Here is a 23119-nt window from a genome sequence, read left to right as displayed (position 1 = left end):
GTTTCAGCCACGTGTACCACATTTTAAAAAATTCATAAAAAATACAAAATATGATCTAGATACGAATTAACATAATCTCATTGTTGCCAAGGGGCTCAATATTTGTTAAAGCCTTACAGAAAGTACAACTCTTACATAATGCACCAGCTAGTGTTGTTTATTTCTGAATACAATATTCCCTACACCTTAAGCTCCGCCCACCTGGGGTTGTACAATAGGTAGCGTTATACCATTTAACAAACTGGTAATGTAGACATCATAGACGTTATCAAATGGGCCAGAGGCGTAGCTGGGGGGGGGGGGGGGGCAGGGGGGTACGTATGTCCCCGGGCGCCAAGGTACAGGGGCGCCAAAATGAGGCATACAACGTTACATTATAATAAGTAAACAAGGGTAATATTCAAAAATGTGATTAAACGGGGAGGGGGCTGGGGCGCCAATTTTATAGTTCGTCCCCGGGCGCAAAATATCATAGCTACGCCTCTGAAATGGGCCCATGTATTTCTGTCGAACCAGCAATCCCAGAGTAGGGAGGAAATTAGTCCCAGTGTTGAGCAGACCGTTATACGAATTTGAGACAGCGGAATGTACTAGGTAGCAACTGTTCATTACAATAGGCACTTCCTGGGATCGAGATCAAGTGAGGTGAAGGATATAGATGTTTACTCCAATAGATGCTAAATATATGTGGCCTGCACATTCCAGTGCATGTATACGCTACGCCTGTTCAGTGTAGAATGTGACTAATCAATATAGCTGAGTATGCGGTGTGACTGTGCAGGGGAAAACTGCCTATCTGTCATTCTGCTTTGGGGTAAACGAGGATGAAACAAGTGGTCTAAACTTACTACGACGCCATGTTACGGGCGATTCTTCGGAGTGTACCCCTGTACATTGACATCGGGGATGTTCGGACGATAAAGATTATGGCTGGGTTGTTGGGATCTTCGCTTCTACTTCAGCTAATAACGTTCACAACGCCCGGATGGAGTGTGTTTAAAAACGCAGAAGGAAAAGTGGAGTACATGGCCTTGATGTATGACGTACGATGCAATGAAGAGGGTTGCCAAACGTATCGTGTTTCCGAGGATGAATATAAGAAAGGTAATTTTGTAGCTGTAAGTATAAATCCGTGACCGACATCTGTCATATTACATGAGCGGTACCATGGTTACGGAAGATTCCAGCATTACTTTGATGCGGTCAGTAGTTGTAATAGACAACATGGACTAAGGTGCCCACTTAAAATAGTTTTCTAGGCAACTTTAGTAAATCTATACGCTGTAATCATATCAGGAAACCCAATATAGGGGTCTAAAATGTACCTTAAATAAAAACAGAATTGCTAAACATTATGTGTGGAAATGAAACTATTGACATTTTCTGATAGATGGGTGGGTTGCAATGTAAAGTGTTTATCGGCCCTTAGTATAACGTACTTTTGAGGTTAAATTCTCCCCACGCATTGGCGGCCGTGCATTTAGACAAGGACTGAATGAGGGAGGCACTGGCCCCACCCAACCCCACCCTACTCCCCGATTTCACCTCTAAACATGTTTTGGCCTACATCCATAAAAACAATATCTGACCACTACATGTTTGCCCCACACTCACACAGACTCCACCCAAAACAAAAGTCTGCGACACACACACACACACACACACCACCCCACCCCCCACAACAAGAATATTTTGCGGTTGAAAATAATGACAAATGAGACTAAATTTATGTCAATACACAGGTTGCCATTTAATAAACGATTAGTTCGTCTGGTAGTGAAGTAATTCAGAAAAACATTAGTATTTATTATAATAAATGCTGATAGATCATGAGCTTATAATAAAGTGAGATGAGAGCAAGATCAGAAACGGAAAATATCATGATGCCGCTCATTTCAGAGTAGCTAGATTTTCAAGCATGTTACTATTGTTACGTGTTACTCTAGTACACGATAAAGTTTTATTACAATAATGTAAGTGTCCAAGGAAAATATGATGGCACAGTGCAGATCACAAAATAAATGTGACAAATTTTTGAAGCAAATAATATCTATTTTTAGCATTCTTCGTTCGGTACCATAGCAGTCTAGTATACTACGTTTTACATGTGTCCATTTAAAATGTTTTATGTACCACACATTTGGAAGGTGTGTGGCACAGTGTCGTCTGCATCTCGGATCCTGTGTCACATTACGTTACGTACATACCCTAACTTGGGGAGATAGTAACCAGTTAAACCTCATCATTCTTTTCCATATTCCATGCTACGAGATCTGAGGGGCACGTAGTGTTAACATTGTCCATAGGTCACAGCTGTTTAATTTTGGTCAGCTGCGGGATTTTTGGCGGGGGGTGGGGGGGGCAGAGCTTGATTATGGTTATGATGGCCAAAGATTAATAGCCTACTGTCGCTCAGCTGTTCCAATACGGAATGAAGGACTGCAAAATACGAGGGCCAAATAATATAAAATATTCTATCTTTATTAACCGCTGGATTAATGGGGGGGAACAATTATGCAAAGGGTCTTTGGGATGGAACCAGTGGGTGAATCGCGCCAAAGATCCCGCATTTTAAGCGTTTTCCAAGGCAAATTTTTAACCATGTAATTGTAGTAGGGACTTTTGATAGGATTTAACTGTTTTCCAATTTTCTAGTCTTGTACATAGTCATGTTGATTAGAATCAACATTTTAAGAAATGTTCTGCTTCTGCAGTCCAAAACAATACAAGCAGAATCATTACAGCACACTCACCCCATGGCCTTATGGACATTAATCATTTGGTTTAACAGGTCTAGCTCTATGGTCTATATAAGTGAGAGCAGGCATTTGTGTTTATGCAAATTAATTCAATGATTATTTACAGGACTTACAATTAGTTTTAGATTTTGAAAATGCTGATGATATTAGAGACAAGATATTAGATTAAGTTTCTCTAATTAGCAAGAGTATCTTTATATATATATATATATATATATATATATATATATATATATATATATATATATATATATATATATTAAAGAAATATATTTTTTGTCTTTGCCAACCCATACACATCAACTACATTTATTTAACACTTATATTTTGAGGGAGAGGTTGAATGTGAGTGTGGATCTGATCAGATATATTATAATTATTGATATGTTTTCAAATCATCTTCTAGACAACTCATTAGTGAGATATCAAATGTTTAGTTTAATGTAGGAAACACAGATCTATGTACCAGAAACAATCAAGCCAGTTATAGAAATATGATATCAGGATGTCTCCTGTGAAGTACGCTAGGCTAATGGTTAGTGAGAGCTTTTGAATTTGAATTGGGTGCAGTGAAAAGAAACCATTAAAGAATTATGTAGCCTGTTTGTTTGTTCTACCAGCTAATTCACCAATGTAGCTGCCGCCTACCCTACACAGCTCCAGCATAATTATAAAGAAAGCTCGCTTAAGAAATGTTCTGTTTCGTTCTTCTTTTTTATGTGACAGGATGCAGCCGGGTCGGAATCTGATCTACCGAAGACACGGAACGCAGTTTTGTAATTTAGATGTTTATTTATAATGTAATTTAAACAATGAAATGAAACGACACCATGATCGTGTGCGATGTCAACCACGGACAATATACAATGGTATTGTTCCTAAATGGAACTAATCATATGATCTAAATAACGCAAGTAATCAAACGAGAATCAGCGTGTGGAATTAATATGACTGATCATCAGTAACACCATGGGTGATCAGTGTTTAATACTTAAACAGATATGATCAGTGTATGATTCATTAACAAGTAATATATATGTGTGATTGAAAAGCAACCTTATACAAGCAAGGAGCTATCACGCATGGCTCGCCCCTCTCAGTCTGCCAAAGGACCCATCAAAAGCCACCTTATTAAAGCAGACGCGTTGGTCACGAAGTTTTGGTCAGTGTGAATAAACCAATACCATCGTCCATGTGACCGTCGCCATCGCAGCATCCGGGTTGCACGACATCCACCCACACCACCCTCGAGTTCTACTCAGCCATCAAAGAGCTGAAACTACAATAACTGAGCCGTATAATGCACAAAACAGGGATCAGTACGAATATAATAATATACATTACACATGCGCGCACTTGAATTTGCTTCGTTACAGATAAAAGTATCTCATCAGAACTTTTGCACGAGATTATTGTTATAATAACCACGTCCGTATATTAATCCATGTCCGAGAAGAAGAATCTCGCTGGATTACAAAGATTAGAACATTGCTCATCATTTGATCCATACAACTTATAACTGAATTCGACTTGTCTGTTCAGTTATATATATAAAAAAAAGATATATCTTACTTTAAATAGGCTACATTCTAACCAATAACAAGTCGTACTTGAGATAGCTCTGACTTTCTAGACAATTTAGAATAAATTCCTCGACATTCAATATGGGAACCAATTCTATCACACAAAAATGGATACGAGAAAAGAATACAATTTATATTTCACATACTTCTATTGCAGTAGATTGCTTCTGTGAAAAAGACAGCGACATAGAGGATAAGAACAAATGAGAATTTGTACAAATCGTATTTGAAAATGAGGCTGTATAAATCTTCTCCGATTTTGTGAAATTTTATAGGGTAAAGTTAGCATGGTGTTGAGATAGGGTAGCCACTTACTACAAGGCCTAGCAAAATTAACACCTTTACCCGCATGAAATCGATAGAAAGATGTTTCGTCGTCTCAGAAATTGCGAGTATAGCATATATGTCTTTAAATTTATTGTCAGATGAGACATGACTTACCCAATCTCGCAGCTTACATATCCCTGGCATCTATCAGAGAGTAAATAAAAGTCACGTGATGTTATGTTTTGTTTGAAAAAAGAAAAGTCAGTTTGTGTGTGTGTGTGTGTGTGTGTGTATATATATATATATATATATATATATATATATATATATATATATATATATTCCGAGAACTACCACCAGAAACCTATCGTATCGTCCAAGTAACCTTGTAAAAGCCAGGTTCGTCCAACAATGCGGTTGTCACCTGAGACTAGCAAAATCGTTTTTATATTTTTATATATGTATGCTCATTGCCTGATGATTCAGCGTGGCAGTAAATTAAAGCCATAACGAATGCGGATTGGGATTGATGTTAGGCCATATGTGTTTGCTAAGCCTGGTAGTAAGCGCCTACCATATGCCAGCACTGTGTCTTTCAACGAATACTAATTTTTCATAAAGAATGGTCTCAGATCTCACACCCCACCACAAATGTCATAATATATTAAAAAGGGTTGGAAAGGTCAGAGAAAACTCTGAATTTAAGAATGTAAATCAAACTGATGAACTTGTGAAACCGCCAATGGTTATCAAAGTCAGTATTATGATTAACCATTTCGTCTTTAAGGGATGAGCTTGATAGTGTCATATTTTGTTCAAGGATTTGTTTATGTTGTGAACACAGCGATTGTACTGCTGTAATTGGAGATCTTCGCGCACTGCTTTCGTAGAAACTCAACGCGTGCTGACTTCGGTCGTCTGTCTGTGGAGTTATAATACATAATGACCAGAGGGCGCAAGATCTTTTCTCTTATTACGTTAGTTGGGTTTTTCTGGATAACCAGGCACTAAAATGTTTACCGAGTCGTCAATATTTACAATTAAGTGCGTTTTTTGTTCTTAACTTGTACTGAATAGTTTCAACTCACCCTGATTTTTTTCTAATGCAAACCGCACTTCTGAATCATGAATGATTGTGACATATAAAAAAGAGTATTTTTAGTCTGCATACGTGCATGCCATTGTTTTGTGATACGATGCAAAGTAGTGAAAATTGACAAGAAATATTAAACATTGACAAGGACTATTGAAAATTGACAAGGACTAGTGAATTTTTCAATGTACTGGTCAATCTGGCTGCAAGGACAATTTTTGTTAAATTTTAGGCCTTGTCTTTTTAAACCTAGGTGTTCACTTGCCACAGTGTTGATACATTTTAGGCCTCGTCTTTTTAAACCTAGGTGTTCACTTGCGACAGTGTTGATACATTTTAGGCCTTGTCTTTTAAACCTAGGTGTTCACTTGCAACAGGGTTGATACATTTTAGTCCTTGTCTTTTTAAACCTAAGTGTTCACTTGCAACAGTGTGGATACATTTTAGTCCTTGTCTTTTTAAACCTAGGTGTTCACTTGCGACAGTGTTGATACATTTTAGGCCTTTTCTTTTTAAACCTAGGTGTTCACTTGCGACAGTGTTGATACATTTTAGGCCTTGTCTTTTAAACCTAGGTGTTCACTTGCAACAGTGTTGATACATTTTAGTCCTTGTCTTTTTAAACCTAGGTGTTCACTTGCAACAGTGTTGATACATTTTAGTCCTTGTCTTTTTAAACCTAGGTGTTCACTTGCAACAGTGTTGATACATTTTAGTCCTTGTCTTTTTAAACCTAGGTGTTCACTTGCGACAGTGTTGATATATTTTAGGCCTTGTCTTTTTAAACCTAGGTGTTCACTTGCGACAGTGTTGATACATTTTAGTCCTTGTCTTTTTAAACCTAGGTGTTCACTTGCGACAGTGTTGATATATTTTAGGCCTTGTCTTTTTAAACCTAGGTGTTCACTTGCGACAGTGTTGATACATTTTAGTCCTTGTCTTTTTAAACCTAGGTGTTCACTTGCGACAGTGTTGATATATTTTAGGCCTTGTCTTTTTAAACCTAGGTGTTCACTTGCAACAGAGTTGATACATTTTAGACCTTGTCTTTTTAAACCTAGGTGTTCACTTGCAACAGTGTTGATACATTTTAGGCCTTGTCTTTTTAAACCTAGGTGTTCACTTGCAACAGTGTTGATACATTTTAGGCCATGTCTTTTTAAACCTAGGTGTTCACTTGCAACAGTGTTGATACATTTTAGGCATTGTCTTTTTAAACCTAGGTGTTCACTTGCCACAGTATTGATACATTTTAGGATCCTCATTATTTGTTCATACATATTGAATGGGATTCCATAAGGTCCATTATTCAGGCGACAAGCACTGACACTGACGTTAACAAACACTATAATGGCTTACCGTTGAGATGCAGTGTGGGTATGTGAGAAAGCTTGCCAGTAGCTTCTCGTGGGTCGGTGGTTCTTTCCGGGGTTTTTCCGGGTTCTTCCTCCGCCATTAATACTGGCCGCCTCCTTGTGTAGCCTATCGTGTGCTGAAAAATGGCGTTAAACCCTACAACAACAAATTACCGTTGAGATGCACAACGAAGTGTTCCCAAAACATGCACCTGTCCTACAAAAATAAATTCCTGTGACAGTTACTTGAGGTGCTATCCATAGGCGTAGATTAAGTATTTTGTTAAGTGTTGGTACGTGTAAATGCAGGTACGTTTAAGTACTAGTACGTTTAATTAAGTCTGTCTATCATAACCGGTCATCATTCCACGGCCTGTTGTGCATTTTCTTTCAGTGTTACTTCCAACAACCGGACCCTTTTCAAATAAATTTGGAAGAGAGCATTTTGATTTTGAGACTTTTAAACTTTCTAAAAAATTATGTTGATCTGCTTTCAAAATGTAACCAAGGCTAAAAAAATAAAAATGAAAAGCCATCTAAGGACTTTGTGTGTTAAAAAGAAGGAAATGTACCAAGAAATTATTCAATGCGGTTATACCTTTAACGACAGACTTTCATCCGGGGGGGGGCACATATTTTAAATACTTTTATGCTTGGATGGTGTCCATCAGATTTAACTAAATGTGACGGAAAACATCGTTTCCTAATGGTCTTTCAAAGTTGTGACCCCTCCCCCAGAAAATATCGAGTTGTCGTTAAAGGTATTACTACACTGATAAATGCCCTTGCATATTTCCTTTATTTTTCATGGCATGTAGTGCATTAGTTGAACTAGCCTTTGCATATGTATATTGTGCACTAACTTATACAAACCAATTTTAAAAAATCAGCATAGATCACGTTGTATTTTCTGGAAATAGCTGTATTTTAATGAAATAACTTGGAATTTTTGTGCAGGTGACCATTTTGGAATGCAACGAATCACGCCTGTCTACTTTGACATCCTATGCAAAAGTGCTGTGCTCAATAAGCATTTTATTTTCTGTTTAGGCTATATTGATTTTTTTTATTCAGTCCATTCAATACTCTCCATCGATTAACTATTCTCCTGGAAAAATTGGAGGGAAAAATTTCAATAGTGATTTTCTTAGGGAGCAGAATATGATGCAGGGACAACTGATCTGATCAGTTTGCAGTCTTATCTTGAATATGGCAGCAATTGTTACATATAGAAAACTTATTGTAAGAAAACTGTGTTATTAAATACCAGACGTTTAAAAGCTTTGTACCATGATACCCATCTACTTTAATATTGCTGCCATTTTGCTTCGGATGGGAAGGATAAGGGGGAGGGGAAGGGACCATGGAATTTTCTTTTGAAATGCCGTTTAAAAACTTTATTTTATCTCAACAGAATTTGTTTTCTTTAACTAATATAATATATAATAGGATTGTTTGCTATCATCCAAAGCAAGAATAATTGTTTTATGCTATTGGGAGCCGAAATTATTTTTCTCGAAGAAATCGCAGCCTTACCCTGCTCCCCGGTCAATTAAATGATTGGTCCACGTTAAAAAGTCATTATAGTCAAATATAAAGGATTCCTCCCTCTTAGACTTGGCAACGGGTTAGGTTATTTGAAATTTTTACCGTGTATTTCCTAACTTCCACTCTGAGAGAAGGCTAACGCGGATGTTTGAATGGTAGAGGTATTTAAGAACTATTCTTTATTTCCACTCAACCTCTGACATTGAACAAGATCAAGGACGTTTAAATTTTGTTGAAGATTTCGGTACATGTTTTCTGATTCATAATAATCCCCCCAAAATGGTGTAGGATATTGTTTAATTATCTAGTTTATGCTCAAAAAGTATTTTTTAAAATACGTCAGCAAAGATCGTATTCGTTCTTATCGTACCTGCAAAATACTGTGTCTTCGAGGGAAATGCAAATAAACAATTAAACAAGGCAAACATCGCTGACCGCCATAAGAAACGTCTGATTTCAAAAGTCAGAACTTTGTATGTCATATTGAAAAATAAAACCTTGATGAGAGAATATTATTTTCTGCATTCCTATTTGGATTCGTAGTCGGTCTGCAAACTAATGTTTCTTTTTCTTTTTTGCAGATTGGCTGTTTCATTATATCTCATGGACCCTAAAGGGGCTAGTTCCAATCTTGTTTTGCAGTGCCTCCCTTTTCCTACTCCTGTTCTCAGTAAGGAAACCCAAATGGCGGGAACCTTTCTTTTTCTTCTGCACGGTGATTTTAGGAATAGCCAGTAAGATTTTTTCTTAACATTCATTATTTTATACCGAACCTTTAACAGGTGTATATTATGATATCCTTCGCTTATGCATTTGTCCGTCTGTCCGTAACTACATCTCCAAGACCGCTGATAATCACCTAACTTGGTTCATAGTTAACCCATGTGGTGACCATTTGCTAGGGGCGTATGCTTGATTAGTACAACTACTACCACCCATTACGTTCATGGAACTGTATCAAAAGTCAAATTAAAAAAACTGCAATTGCAGTGGCATTGTTTGAAAAACAAAAACCTTTACCAGCCTTAATATGTGTAGGAGAGGGACACATAAAATAAGGGGATTTGCCTTGGTTAGCCATGAAAGTAGATCTGATTTTTTAATTTTTGTCAATTTCATCATATATACATACCTAGCAATACATTGTATGTATGTATGCATGTATGTATGTATCAACAAGATTAAACCTAACAGTTTGACATTAATTAAAATTAATATTAGGACCTGGTCCTTTGGAGGGCAGATGAAATAATGTTTTACAGGATGTTCCAGCTATACATGCATTGTGCATCCAAGATGAGATGTGCCAGCTGTACAGGCATTGTGCATCCAAGATGAGATGTGCCAGCTGTACAAGCATTGTGCATCCACAATGAGATGTGCCAGCTGTACAGGCATTGTGCATCCACAGTGAGATGTGCCAGCTGTACAGGCATTGTGCATCCAAGATGAGATGTGCCAGCTGTACAGGCATTGTGCATCCAAGATGAGATGTGCCAGCTGTACAGGCATTGTGCATCCACAATGAGATGTGCCAGCTGTACAGGCATTGTGCATCCAAGATGAGATGTGCCAGCTGTACAGGCATTGTGCATCCACAATGAGATGTGCCAGCTGTACAGGCATTGTGCATCCATGGTGAGATGTGCCAGCTGTACAGGCATTGTACATCCATGGTGAGATGTGCCAGCTGTACAGGCATTGTGCATCCATGATGAGATGTGCCAGCTGTACAGGCATTGTGCATCCAAGATGAGATGTGCCAGCTGTACAGGCATTGTGCATCCAAGATGAGATGTGCCAGCTGTACAGGCATTGTGCATCCACAAAGAGATGTGCAAGCTGTACAGGCATTCTGCATCCAAGATGAGATGTGCCAGCTGTCCAGGCATTGTGCATCCAAGATGAGATGTGCCAGCTGTACATGCATTGTGCATCCATGGTGAGATGTGCCAGCTGTACAGGCATTGTTCATCCATGGTGAGATGTGCCAGCTGTACAGGCATTGTGCATCCATGGTGAGATGTGCCAGCTGTACAGGCATTGTGCATCCATGATGAGATGTGCCAGCTGTACAGGCATTGTGCATCCAAGATGAGATGTGCCAGCTGTACAGGCATTGTGCATCCAAGATGAGATGTGCCAGCTGTACAGGCATTGTGCATCCACAATGAGATGTGCCAGCTGTACAGGCATTGTGCATCCATGGTGAGATGTGCCAGCTGTACAGGCATTGTGCATCCATGATGTGATGTGCCATTTATTCAGACATTGTACATTCAAGATATACCAGCTATACAGGCATTGTGAATCCAAGATGTGCCAGCTATGTGTATTTTGTGCATACAGGATCTGCAGGCTATACTTGCATTGTGCTTGAAGGATGTGCAAGTTATATATATATCGGTCTGATGATGCATTAAAGAAGAAACCAGTCACACATTTTACATGTTGGTGTTGTTTATTTTATAATTTATCAAGAAAATCTGGACAACACCATGGCATCAACATATGATCCACAGATTAGAAATAGAACAACTTATTTAATAATGACAATGAAACAATTAGCGAAGAAACAGGTGAAAAGTGGATTACATGCACGCTTTCTTGAAAATTGGAAGACAATCTTGTACCAAGGGGAATACATTTAAAGCTAAATATTCATATTGGGAATGATACAGCATCAAAGAAGTTTCAAGAATCTATTGACTCCCTATTGGAAAAAGTGTCATTGGAAATGTGTGATAGATTAAAAGAAGAACGTCAGAGGAGAGTGATCAAGATAGGCAAACAACTAGAAAAACATAGAGACAAACTAAAATCTTTGATAAAAGGCAATACTGGCATTTTTTACGAAGAACTTTTTTTTTAAAATGGAGTCTAAAAAAGACGAACTATTATCAAGTCAACTTAAAAGAACTTCATCAATGTCAAAAATATACGTGCAGTAACTAAGAATCAAATGCAGAATAAACAACAACCAAGAAATGAAAATGAAATGGAACAAGCATCGCCAACAGCAAGAATTACCTATCATCCAGATCACACAGAAAAAAATAATAGACCATTCAAAACAATTCCAAAAAAGATCAAGCAAAAAACTTAACAGACCCAGGCACACAAAAGGCAACCTATGCTGATGCAGTAAAAAAGAATTTTTCTCACAATCATGGATATAATCACAATATGAAACTAGTTTTCATCTACAAAATAAGCCCTTTTCCAATAAAAAAAAGAATCAACATTTACACCTTCTAGTGAACAAGATATTTATCTCGATTTTTATATTGAACCAACTAAACAAGAAATTTAAATAGCAGTTGTAAAAAAAACATTTTACAAACATATCTAAAGAAGAACTAAATTATTACGCACCTTATCACAAGACAAAGTATTATTATTAAAAAAGCTGATAAATCTTGCACCATAGTAATAATGAATAAGGAGGATTATATTAAAGAAGTTGAAAGACAATTAAACGAAGAATATTATATAAAACTTTCCTATAATCCTTCTGAAGAAATTTAAGAAAAAGTAAACAAATGTATTAATCAAATCTCTATACACAATTGCTCCATATATGATGAACTAGATATCTTCCCAATTAAAATACGCACACCTCAGTTTTATATTTTACCCAAAATTCATAAAACGGTTGATAAATCACTACCTTTAGGAAATAACCTATTAGACCCATTATTTTGACATATAACTCAATTACAAATAATATATCGCAACGTATTGATCATATTTTACAACCACTGATGAAATCACTACCTTCATATGTCAAAGATACTTTTGATTTCATTACCAAATTGAAATCTTTATCGAAACTAACTCTAAGTTCATTCCTAGTTACACTTGACGTGGCTTCACTCTGCATGAATATACCAAATAATGATGGTATCGAAGCGTGTACATATTATCTTGAAGAAAACGAATACACATATAGACTATCAAAAGAACGTGTTTGTGATTTGATAAAACTTGTGCTCAGAAATAACATTTTTCAATTTGGTAATACAGACTATCTCAAAAAAATGGGAACAGCAATGGGTGGCCCTATGGCACCTGCTTATGCATCTTTATTTATTTTCTAAATAAACACCTCTTAAAACCAGATGATTGGTTAAGATTTTTAGACGATATCTTTATGATTTGGATTCATTCCTTAGAATACCTTTATTCTTTTATAGACAGTTTAAACAAATTACATCGAATAATAAAATTTACATTCAATGGGTCTAAGATTAATGTATCATTTTTGGACACAGAGGTCGTGAAAAATGGAAATAATGACATCACTACCATGGTTCATGTTAAATGCACGAATATTCATCAATATGTTGAATATTCTTCATGCCATCCTAAATCGGGTAAAAACGAGATACCATATAGTCAAGCAAAAAGATATAGAAGAATTTTTTCAGATGACGCTGATTTTAAATCATCTTTGACAGAGTTAGGTCAGCATTATTTAAGTAGAAATTACCCTATTGACATCATTAATACTGCTTTCCAAAAACTATCTTCTCTTACATAACTTGAATCTTTATAATGTAAAATCGAAAATAGAAATGAAGATATCATTCCTTTTGTTATTGAATATAATCCAAGTTTGCCTAATATAGGTATAATTATCAATATATATTGGGATTTATTAAAATTATCATGTGAAGCAAGTGTTAAATCGCTACATGAAAGCAAACCTACACATGCTTATTAAAGGTCTAAAAATCTTAAAGATTTCCTAGCTATTTCTAAATTCAAAAAAACATCATATAAAATAGGGTCATCAACTAAATGTAATAGACCTAGATATTCATACTTTCTTTTTATTAATGAAAATAGTTCTTTCAATAGTAATAATACAAAAGAAACTTTTAATATACGTTGTGATTCTAATTGTGCAACATCAAATGTTTTTATTTGATAACATGCAAAAAATATGGCATCTAATATACTGGACAAACCAGTCAACAAATATCTAAACGTATGAACCAACATCAACCAGTTGTAAAAAATTATATCAACCATTTTCATCTCATGTTGTTGCACATTTTAACAAGAGTTCCCATACTTTGCAAGATTTCTCCTTCCAACCTATTGTTAAACCTGATTCTAAGATGGAATGTCAGCAAAAGCAAACATATTGGATTCACCGTCTTAATACGGTATATCCAAAAGGTCTAAATTCAGAAACACTATACGACATGGGGGGGGGATTGTATCCCCCATTTACAATTAGTTAAGAATATTTTGATATTATTCTAATTTGCAGAATAACTTAATTGGTAAAAGTATAAACTAATATCATAAAAATAAGTTTACTAATTATTCAAAAATGAAAGTGCATTTTTAAATTAATTTTCTTTACATTATGATTAATTATTTATAAAATACTTGATAGTAAGTATTATGCACACCATCATTTTTATTATATAAATTGAGTTCTGATGAAATATTGAACATTTGTCAATAATATGTCAAGATATAATATATTATGATTTTTATTTTTTATTTTTATTTTCAAATTTATGTATTTATTTTTATATTTTTAATAAATATGCATTATACATGATAAAAATATTAATAAAACTGTTGATCTCCATTATATATATATATATATATATATATATATATATATATATATATATATATATATATATATACAGAATATATAATATATGCTTTTCTTCCCTTAACTTTGCATTGTCAGAATCGTTCAATATTATACAATACTGAACTCGCATGCAACTTCATATTGCACTCATAAAGGAACTACTTTCTATTGTATCTTTTAAAAAAATTACCATATGTGCTATAAATGATGCACAGCTACAAATATAGAATATTTCATGAATGACTCAACACAAATATAGCATATTGATATGAATTACTCAACACAGAAATAGCATATTGCATGAATTACTCAACACAAATATGGCATATTTCATGAGTTACTCAAAACAAATATGGTTTATTATATGCTCTTTTTCTTCTCTGTTAACTTTACATTGTCAGAATCGTGCAACATGTCCTGATACTGAACTCGCGTTCAAATACACATATTGCATTCACATGCATGAAAGAACTACTTTCTATTGCAAACAAACAATGGATGCAGAAGCCAGCACTTTTGATTTGTAAACAAATCATGTACACTCATGTAGTAGGCGCTTTACATTGTGGCTGTTTAAATTTATTTCTGAATGAAGTAAAGCAGACATTTCGTGGACTGCCACATGCCAGCTGATTTGGCACATTCCGCATTAACTTTTTTGATACAATGTTTTGTATTTAGGCTAGCTATACAGTAGATGCCAGAAAGACTCCTTACAAATAACATACAAGTGACAAGGCATAAACTATCTTCTTTAGCTTGTAATAAGAATGGCAAAAAAATATACTTAAGTTTTACATCCTGAATTTCCTCGAAATGTACTTTCTTAGTTCTGCAAATGTGAATTACATGAGCCATGTCATAGTTCTCAGTCTTGATTACACTTTTGAAAATTGTACTGTTTTTTCGAATATAAGTGCATTTGCATCCTCCTTACTGCATTCAAAATGAAATAAGCCTTAAATTCCATAGCGTCTTTTTGATAATTGCAATTGAAAGACTTCATATTTTTCCCACATTATGATTTCAAATAGTCAGTGACAGAAACAGAAACACACTTGTGGATGTCAACATGCTTCTCCCGCATTGCTTCAATCCAGTGTATTTCATGTACAACTTGCACAGATAAATCCAGTCCATAATCACAAAATTTAGTAGAATCGACAAAAATACCAAAATCTATTCAAACCAGATCAAATGGAAAAGTTGTTGCAATGCGCATTCATTCACAACATGACTCCATATTTCAATTTTATTTAGAAAAAATGCCATTTTCTTTCGAAAATTATGTCTCGCGTGCAACAAGTTCAAATTTATTTGGGCGGAGTTATGTGCACAGTAATACTGTTGCTGCTGTGTAATTAAGAATCTGCACTTGTGTATTTATTTTGGAATATGGCATACATTCAGTTACTTTGTTTCTTGTAGTGTATTTTGTTTATATAATTAAGCCATAGGTAGAATAAGAAAATGAGCATATAATAAAAAGGTTACTGCATTTGTATGAGGAAATATGAACTCGTTTTGTCCGATGGATATACTGCACTCCCAAGTTCGTGCAGTATTACATCAACAAAATTAATTCATATTTTACCATTCAAATGCAGTGACCTATATATATATATATATATATATATATATATATATATATATATATATATATATATATATATATAGATTTACTGTACATATGGCCATATATCCTTTACTGAACAGGATTGCTAAATGCATGGCTATATACACTACACTGCCAAAATTGTTTGTACAAAATTCCTGTCTTTACGAACATTGGCATGCATTGTAATGGCCAGTTCCCTGTACCCCTCACTCCTATTTCATTGGATTTCAGAACACTCATATCACAGTCCGGTGTTTCCATACAGTTTCATCCAAACCAATCATAGTTGTTTCTGCCATTGTTTTTGGAGCTTAAAATTAGATATTTAGTAAGGTCTATGACAAGAATAAAACTAAACCATTTGAATTTGAACCAATGATCGCTGCATCAGAGTTAATGTGTCTCAACTAAATCTCATTCACTTGGCTGTTGCTGGTTGGATCTAACAAGTCATTCATTGTTCTGCTTATGTGATGTCATTGCTGCATGATTTGGTCCATTTATGTTTGTTTATACATGTATTAATAGTTCATATAAGTTATTTAATAATGATAATACATTTAATTTTGTTCTGACACTGCCACACCCCTTTGAGGGCTAAGTGAATAAGCCAAAACACCCATCCATAAATAATATGAGACAACCTTTTTCCTTGACTGAGTATTCTATTGATCTACAGTTGAGAAGGTTTGCAGGTTTTTAGTGATTCCAGTTTATATTTCAGATTTGACTTACTTCTTTATAAGATTTGACCCCTTTAGGCTTTGGGCTTTCTTATTGTTTTGTTTTTGAGTGATTGTTCTGCCCTTAAAGCTTTACATATATATGTATTTATTTCTTCTGACAGCGGTACTGCAGTGGGATCTCATGGCTCCATTTGCTGATCTCCACAGAATGGCTACTGCAAGGAGAGGCTTAGGAAACTACTATCCAGTACCATGGAACATCATTCTGCATTCTTTTAGTGCCTTTCTGACCACGACCGTGATGCTAGCATCCCTGGTAATCTTGATGAAAAAGCTTATTGTAAATGCAATGGCTAATGACAGAATGGAGGAACCACTTATGACGAACTTAGACGACTTTGAGGCACAATCACTTATTTAGCAAAAACAAATATTCAAATGGTGACATCCATACATCTGTCATTCCCCTTTGACCATCTTCTTTCTTTTACATGAATGAGATCTATTTGGTTCTAAATGACAGCGGTGCCACACAGACAAAGGTGTTACAGCCACTCAAGCAACCTCCACAACTGGGAGGGGAGGTCAAATTTCCCATCAGACATTTTTTTATTAGGAGGTGGCCATACAGTTAGGATTTATGTGTGAAGCAGGTGGGAGTGGGAATTCTTTCCATGCCACTTCACTCTGACTTTAGAAATAACCACATCAAGGGCAAAGTTGACAAACTTGTTATCACAATGCATTCTGAATGGATGGTCATATCGAAATGGTGTTTTCACAAAAAGATCATACAATGTATTTTTGACCCTAAATGAAATTGGTGTTTTCACAAAAAGACTTCATATAATGTATAGTTGGCCCTAAATGAAAATAGTGTTTTCACAAAAAGACTTCATATAATGTATAGTTGGCCCTAAATGAAAATGGTGTTTTCACAAAAAGACCATACAATGTATTTTTGACCCTAAATGAAGATGGTGCCAATCATTCATCCAGTATCGCTCAAAGAATATCAGAGATGATTTCAGTGCTCAACAGTTAAAAAGAAAAAGCGGTTTTATATTGGATTCAAAAACTTTCTTTTAGTCAGTAGAGCATTTGAATATCTGAAGAACTGTTATTTAGTTCATCATTGATTTGACATGCAGGCCATGACCTGCTTGTTTCTTTACATGACACAGTATGCAGTCGTACATTTTTATTCACATTGTTAAGATTCTTTATCATGGCATAGGAGCACTAATATAATATCATTTTGTAGCCTTTTCTATGACACTATTAACTCTTACAGTGACATAATATCATATTTAAATGTGTCATGTTAAGTGCTATACCTTGCATTGAATATGAAGTCAATGTAACCTATATTGTATGTTACAATGAGTTTGGTTATTAATCTTTGTGTTTAGCTCATTTTAGCAAGCTCTTTTCATAAGGAGTTAAATAACCTGGTTGCAGATACGTCATAAGTACTAAACCTGTCAGTGAAGACTTTATCACTGTGACACATATATCATTGTTCACTGAATTGTGTTTACCTTTGAATTGATCTTCGGTTTCTTTATGCATTATTGCCTTCGGACCAACACAATGGCATTATTTTGAGTGCTAAAGCTATCAGTGAATCTAGGCCACCATGATCACTATTTCAAGATTTATTCATATGTGCACACCTTTACATTGAGTTGATTTTCTTCAGGTTAGAGCATTTTCAATGACACTTTTGCACTTGCAGTCTTATAAGGTAACATTTAGATGTTACAGTCTGTGTGGTTAAGTTTCAGTGACATTTCCGTTCATTGAATCGTGTATGCTGGCATGTGTGCCAGTCACTGTGCTTAAGTATAATAACAAATATAAATCTATGAATATTAAGGCTAAATGAATCAAATTGCATTGTCAGTATTCACGCCATATCACTACTTGTGGGTTTTATTGTTTGACCAATTTAGGATCTTGTGAGTGGCAGTTTTGTAATCACCATAACCCATGAATTACTAAGTATACCCTTGTGTATTTCAGTTTGAGGACTGCCTTCTTGATGTTAATGTTCTATCAATGGTTACTTAATTATTGAATATATCTCAGTGTATTTCAGTTTGAGGACTGCCTTCTTGATGTTAATGTTCTATCAATGGTTACTTAATTATTGAATATATCCCAGTGTATTTCAGTTTGAGGACTGCCTTCTTGATGTTAATGTTCTATCAATGGTTACTTAATTATTGAATATATCCCAGTGTATTTCAGTTTGAGGACTGCCTTCTTGATGTTAATGTTCTATCAATGGTTACTTAATTATTGAATATATCCCAGTGTATTTCAGTTTGAGGACTGCCTTCTTGATGTTAATGTTCTATCAATGGTTACTTAATTATTGAATATATCCCAGTGTATTTCAGTTTGAGGACTGCCTTCTTGATGTTGATGTGCTATCCATGGGTACTTAATTGTTATGGATCTTGTGGATCATTTTATAATACACATTGTGGAACTTAATTGTAGCCAGTATAACTCATTAAATGAAAATATCCCATGCAATTTAGTGATTAATGGGCTTTGTATATTCTACTTCATTTATTACAAGAGTTATGGGTCTTGTATTGATAACTCATCTCTGGAAACATATAACTGTATACCTGCTGCTGCTTTCCTGTACACAGGATGGCTCAGACACCCAACATATTCTGGTGCAGTGTAGTGTGAACACCATCTATTAACCAAAATATACCATTTAGCCCACTATTATTTCTACCCTGGACTATATTTAGCTCATTGACCAGATATTATGGGATAGTATATTTTCCATTGCCAACCATCCAATAACACAAGATTATTACATGTATTACTATTCCCCCTCAACAACTTGGTGGATTTCCATGAAGCTTTACACGCATTTATCGGATGGTCTGGATGGACCTAAATGGAAATGTTGTTTCAAGAAATCCAATATGACTGCAATAGCGACCATCTAGAAAATTTTATTAATGCTGCCCCTCCTGAATGGATGCAGATATCGATGTTGTTTTTTTTCTCACTAATTCTGAGGTCTAGTTGATCTAGAATGAAAACAGTGCTGATCTGATGTCCAATAAGGCGGTGATGTTGAAAATCTTGTTTTTGAGTCTCCTGAAACTTAAGGTGTCACCTTATGGAGTTTCCACCAGTTAGGTTGTCTAGCTGGTTGTTAATGTAGTTGTAGCCACTACGAAAACTTAAATATAAACACTCATAGTTGTCTTTCTGTGTTTCCCGACTGCCAGACAAGAGGTTGCGAGTTTGAAACAGGCAGCGGCATCCCAATTTTTTTAATACTCTGTGCATTTGTTTGTTGAAACTTTATTTTACTATTTTTATTCCCATCCTAGGATGGGCAATAATCCTAACAGCCATCCTCTCAAAATCTTATTACTGCTACTGAATGGAAAGTCGTATCAAAATGAGATTTCCACTAACAGAGTTGTGTTAAGTCTACAACATGGAGTTTTTAGTACAAGACTTCTTAAGGTGACTAGCATGACTAAATGAAATCTATGCCTATCAGACTTCCATTATGGCTGCCACAGTGTGAATGATGACAAACACTTATTACTGCTGAAAAATAGAGATGGTTTCAACACACGGCATATGAAAGAAGAAATGGAATATTCAGTCAGTAGAGCACAAGTCCCATCAAGGGACTTTTGTTTTAAAGAGTAATGGATCTTGTCTATTGATCTTTGATCTTTACATTGAAATTTGCCTTTTAGAACACTGCTATAGACTGGGAGTGTTTCAACACATTTTAATGCCATTTTCTATATCAATATCATAGAGACACACAGGTGTATTGGTCTCATCCAGTTCATTTTTGGCCTGGATCAGGAACCCACTTTTTGCAGGATCTTCATTTGCTCTTGTTAATTCTAATAAATCCACTGCTTTTCTCTTAAAAATGAGTGCCACTAAAACAATTTTAAGATGTCATTTGGGAAACAAAATATTTTCGGACCATTCCTTTTCACTGTTTTTTTTAAAAATTCTTTACTGTGAAACTGGTGAGTACTTTATATGTGACATTGCACCGTGCCGATGTATGTATAGAAAGAACTGCATCTGTACAAGAGTGAGATATGTTGCTCACAAAACAAACATACAGTATGTTAAATGTAAAAATAATTTTGTTCACACTATCTATTGCAGAACTAAATTTAAGTGACCTAAAAATAATAAATGATAGAAAATATTTAGCTTCTTTAATAGTAATGACATTCAGGTCTGTCTTAAATAAAGGGCTACAGTTTACTGTGTAGAAATGGACAATCTGCCATGCTCTATACTGTGTAGAAATACACAATGTACCACTTTCCTTACTGTACAGAAATTGACAATCTGCCACATTCTGTACTGTGTAGAGATAATGAACCACTTTCCATACTGTGTATAAATAGAAAATATATCATTTCTACACTGATTCCCCCATCACATGCAGTTTTTGTATTTTGCATTGCATTTTGCTTCATCACAAGACCCTCTGTAACTGTGTCACTGTTTCTAAATTTTAGACTTCAGCTGAACAGTAAATCAGTGGATCGTATCATTGGTTTCATTTCATGTTCAAATGTTTCTTATTATATAGTGTTCATAATGTTTTTGCTACTATTTTCTATTCTCTTTTTAAGTAGCCAAACCATCAATAAGCTATTAAAGTCTTTCAGAACAGCATGTAATCTTACAAATAATACATTTTTATGTAAATTGTATATTTTTATGTCTTTTACTTGATGTCTTTTTGGTCAATACTTTTGTAACTTAAGCATCTTGTTTCTTGTGTTTTATAAATGTTGGTAAATACACAGGTTTTGTAAATTATTTTTCTCTTTTCTTATGCTATATAATTGTTGGTCAATATACACTTGTTGTAAATTACAGTTGTTGTTTCTTGTGTTATATCACTTTTGGTCATACACACTTTTTGTAAATTACGTTTTTTGTTTTCTCTGTTGAGTAAATGTTGAACAAGAAACAGTTTTTGTAAATTATATTTCTTGTTTCTAGTGTTAAGCAAATGTTTGTCAATACACAAATTTAGTATATAACCTTGTTTCTTGTCTTACATTAATGTTGTTCTCCATAGCAGTTGGTCTTTATATATATATATATATATATATATATATATATATATATATATATATATATATATATATATATATATATATAATGCTTGCCAAGACTGGAGATATCATCTTTTATGGATGCATAATGCTAAATTTAGAATATTAAAACAAATAAAGTGTTACCTTAGGAAGGTGGAAAGGAACAAACAGCTCAACATTTTGCACACATGCCTTCTGCCATCTATGAATAACGTTTGTTCCGTCCATCCAGTTTAGGAAATTTCATATTTGATGCTACAATGGATTTGTATACACTTTACATTTACTCCATGTATTTTGTGAGCAATTTTTTAAAACAAATTGCTCCTTGTTATTCTTTCTTTTTAGTTTGAGATTTATCGCATGTTATGCTACTCTTGATTGGTTTCCTTCTTTATATATTTATGATACTTGAATGAGTATATTCTGCTCTTCAGCTATATCGATTTGTATAAAGTATTCCTTATAGGGTGTTTTCCAGCAAGATTTACTCCCCTTGGGTGCTTTTATAAAATAATCTTTTTGATTTAGAATAATATTTCCCCTTCATTTGTATTGAACTTTGCATACAGTTAGCATAGGTTAGTCATTAAACCTTACAACAACAACAACTGTCTACCTATCTATCTGTATATCTGTCTATCTGTCTGTATGTCTCTCTCTCTCTCTCTCTCTCTCTCTATATATATATATGTCTATCTATCTGTCAATAAATATAGTTATATATCTATATTTGTGTCTGTCTCTCTATGTTTATGTCTATCTATATATCTGTATGTCTATCTGCCTATCTATCTCTCTATATATCTATATTTCTATATATCTTAATATCTATCTGTCTATATATATATAGCATCAGTCCAATGATAAACGATTTTTACATATGGGATATAATCTTGCGCCTGTCATTGTGAGGATAACCTCAATGGTGCAGATCCATTTAACATGTGACAACATCAGTGGCAGTTGTAAAACAGGAGAGCTTCCCCAAGTGTGGCTGTTCAGGGTTATATACTGTGTGGATTTTTACCAACTATGGAAATAGTTGATTTCTTTTAATTAAGCCTGCAACATAATGAGTAACTTCAATGTCATAATTCATTTCACTTTTGTACATCATGAGGGTTATGTTGTTGATCTCCATAGTAAAACAATCATTATTACACTGTATTAGAGACTGACCTGACATTTTAAATATAATAATGACTGTAGTACACGACATATTGAAAAACTGGCCTCGGTGAAGTTCGTGGATTGTTCTCAGGTATAGCAAAGGTGCTCTTGGCATTGTATTTGTGCTCTGCAAGTTGCAATGCCAATGGTTCATAGTCTCAAAAACATTGCTCTTGATCGAATTAAGAAAAACTGGTATTGTAAGCCACTCAATCGATTTGAGACTGACTACGTTCATTAGTAAATCGAGCACCACCAAAACTGGTTATGCTACCA

The 23119-nt window shown here is 34.9% G+C and overlaps 1 protein-coding gene across 1 annotated transcript; it reads left to right on the top strand.

Annotated features, from left to right (window-relative positions):
- Positions 1-458: 458 nt before the first annotated feature.
- Positions 459-22400, top strand: LOC149782318 (uncharacterized). The gene is made up of 3 exons (XM_089933705.1): positions 459-1104; positions 9187-9339; positions 16694-22400. The coding sequence occupies exons 1-3, from the start codon at positions 858-860 to the stop codon at positions 16951-16953; spliced, it is 660 nt and encodes a 219-aa protein (XP_089789831.1). The 5' UTR covers positions 459-857; the 3' UTR covers positions 16954-22400.
- Positions 22401-23119: the final 719 nt, after the last annotated feature.

The sequence above is a fragment of the Sinohyriopsis cumingii genome, chromosome 15, assembly GCF_028554795.1.
Source record: "Sinohyriopsis cumingii isolate HCF-2022 chromosome 15, ASM2855479v2, whole genome shotgun sequence".
Taxonomy (NCBI): domain Eukaryota; kingdom Metazoa; phylum Mollusca; class Bivalvia; order Unionida; family Unionidae; genus Sinohyriopsis; species Sinohyriopsis cumingii.
This window is presented reverse-complemented; position numbering and strand designations above follow the sequence as displayed.

Bases quoted from the DNA above. Each gene is read 5' to 3' on its own strand.
- LOC149782318 (XM_089933705.1), top strand. From the start codon at position 858: ATGTTACGGGCGATTCTTCGGAGTGTACCCCTGTACATTGACATCGGG. The intron at 1,105-9,186 runs GTAATTTTGTAG...TCTTTTTTGCAG, and splicing joins CGAGGATGAATATAAGAAAG to ATTGGCTGTTTCATTATATC. The intron at 9,340-16,693 runs GTAAGATTTTTT...TTCTTCTGACAG, and splicing joins GGTGATTTTAGGAATAGCCA to CGGTACTGCAGTGGGATCTC.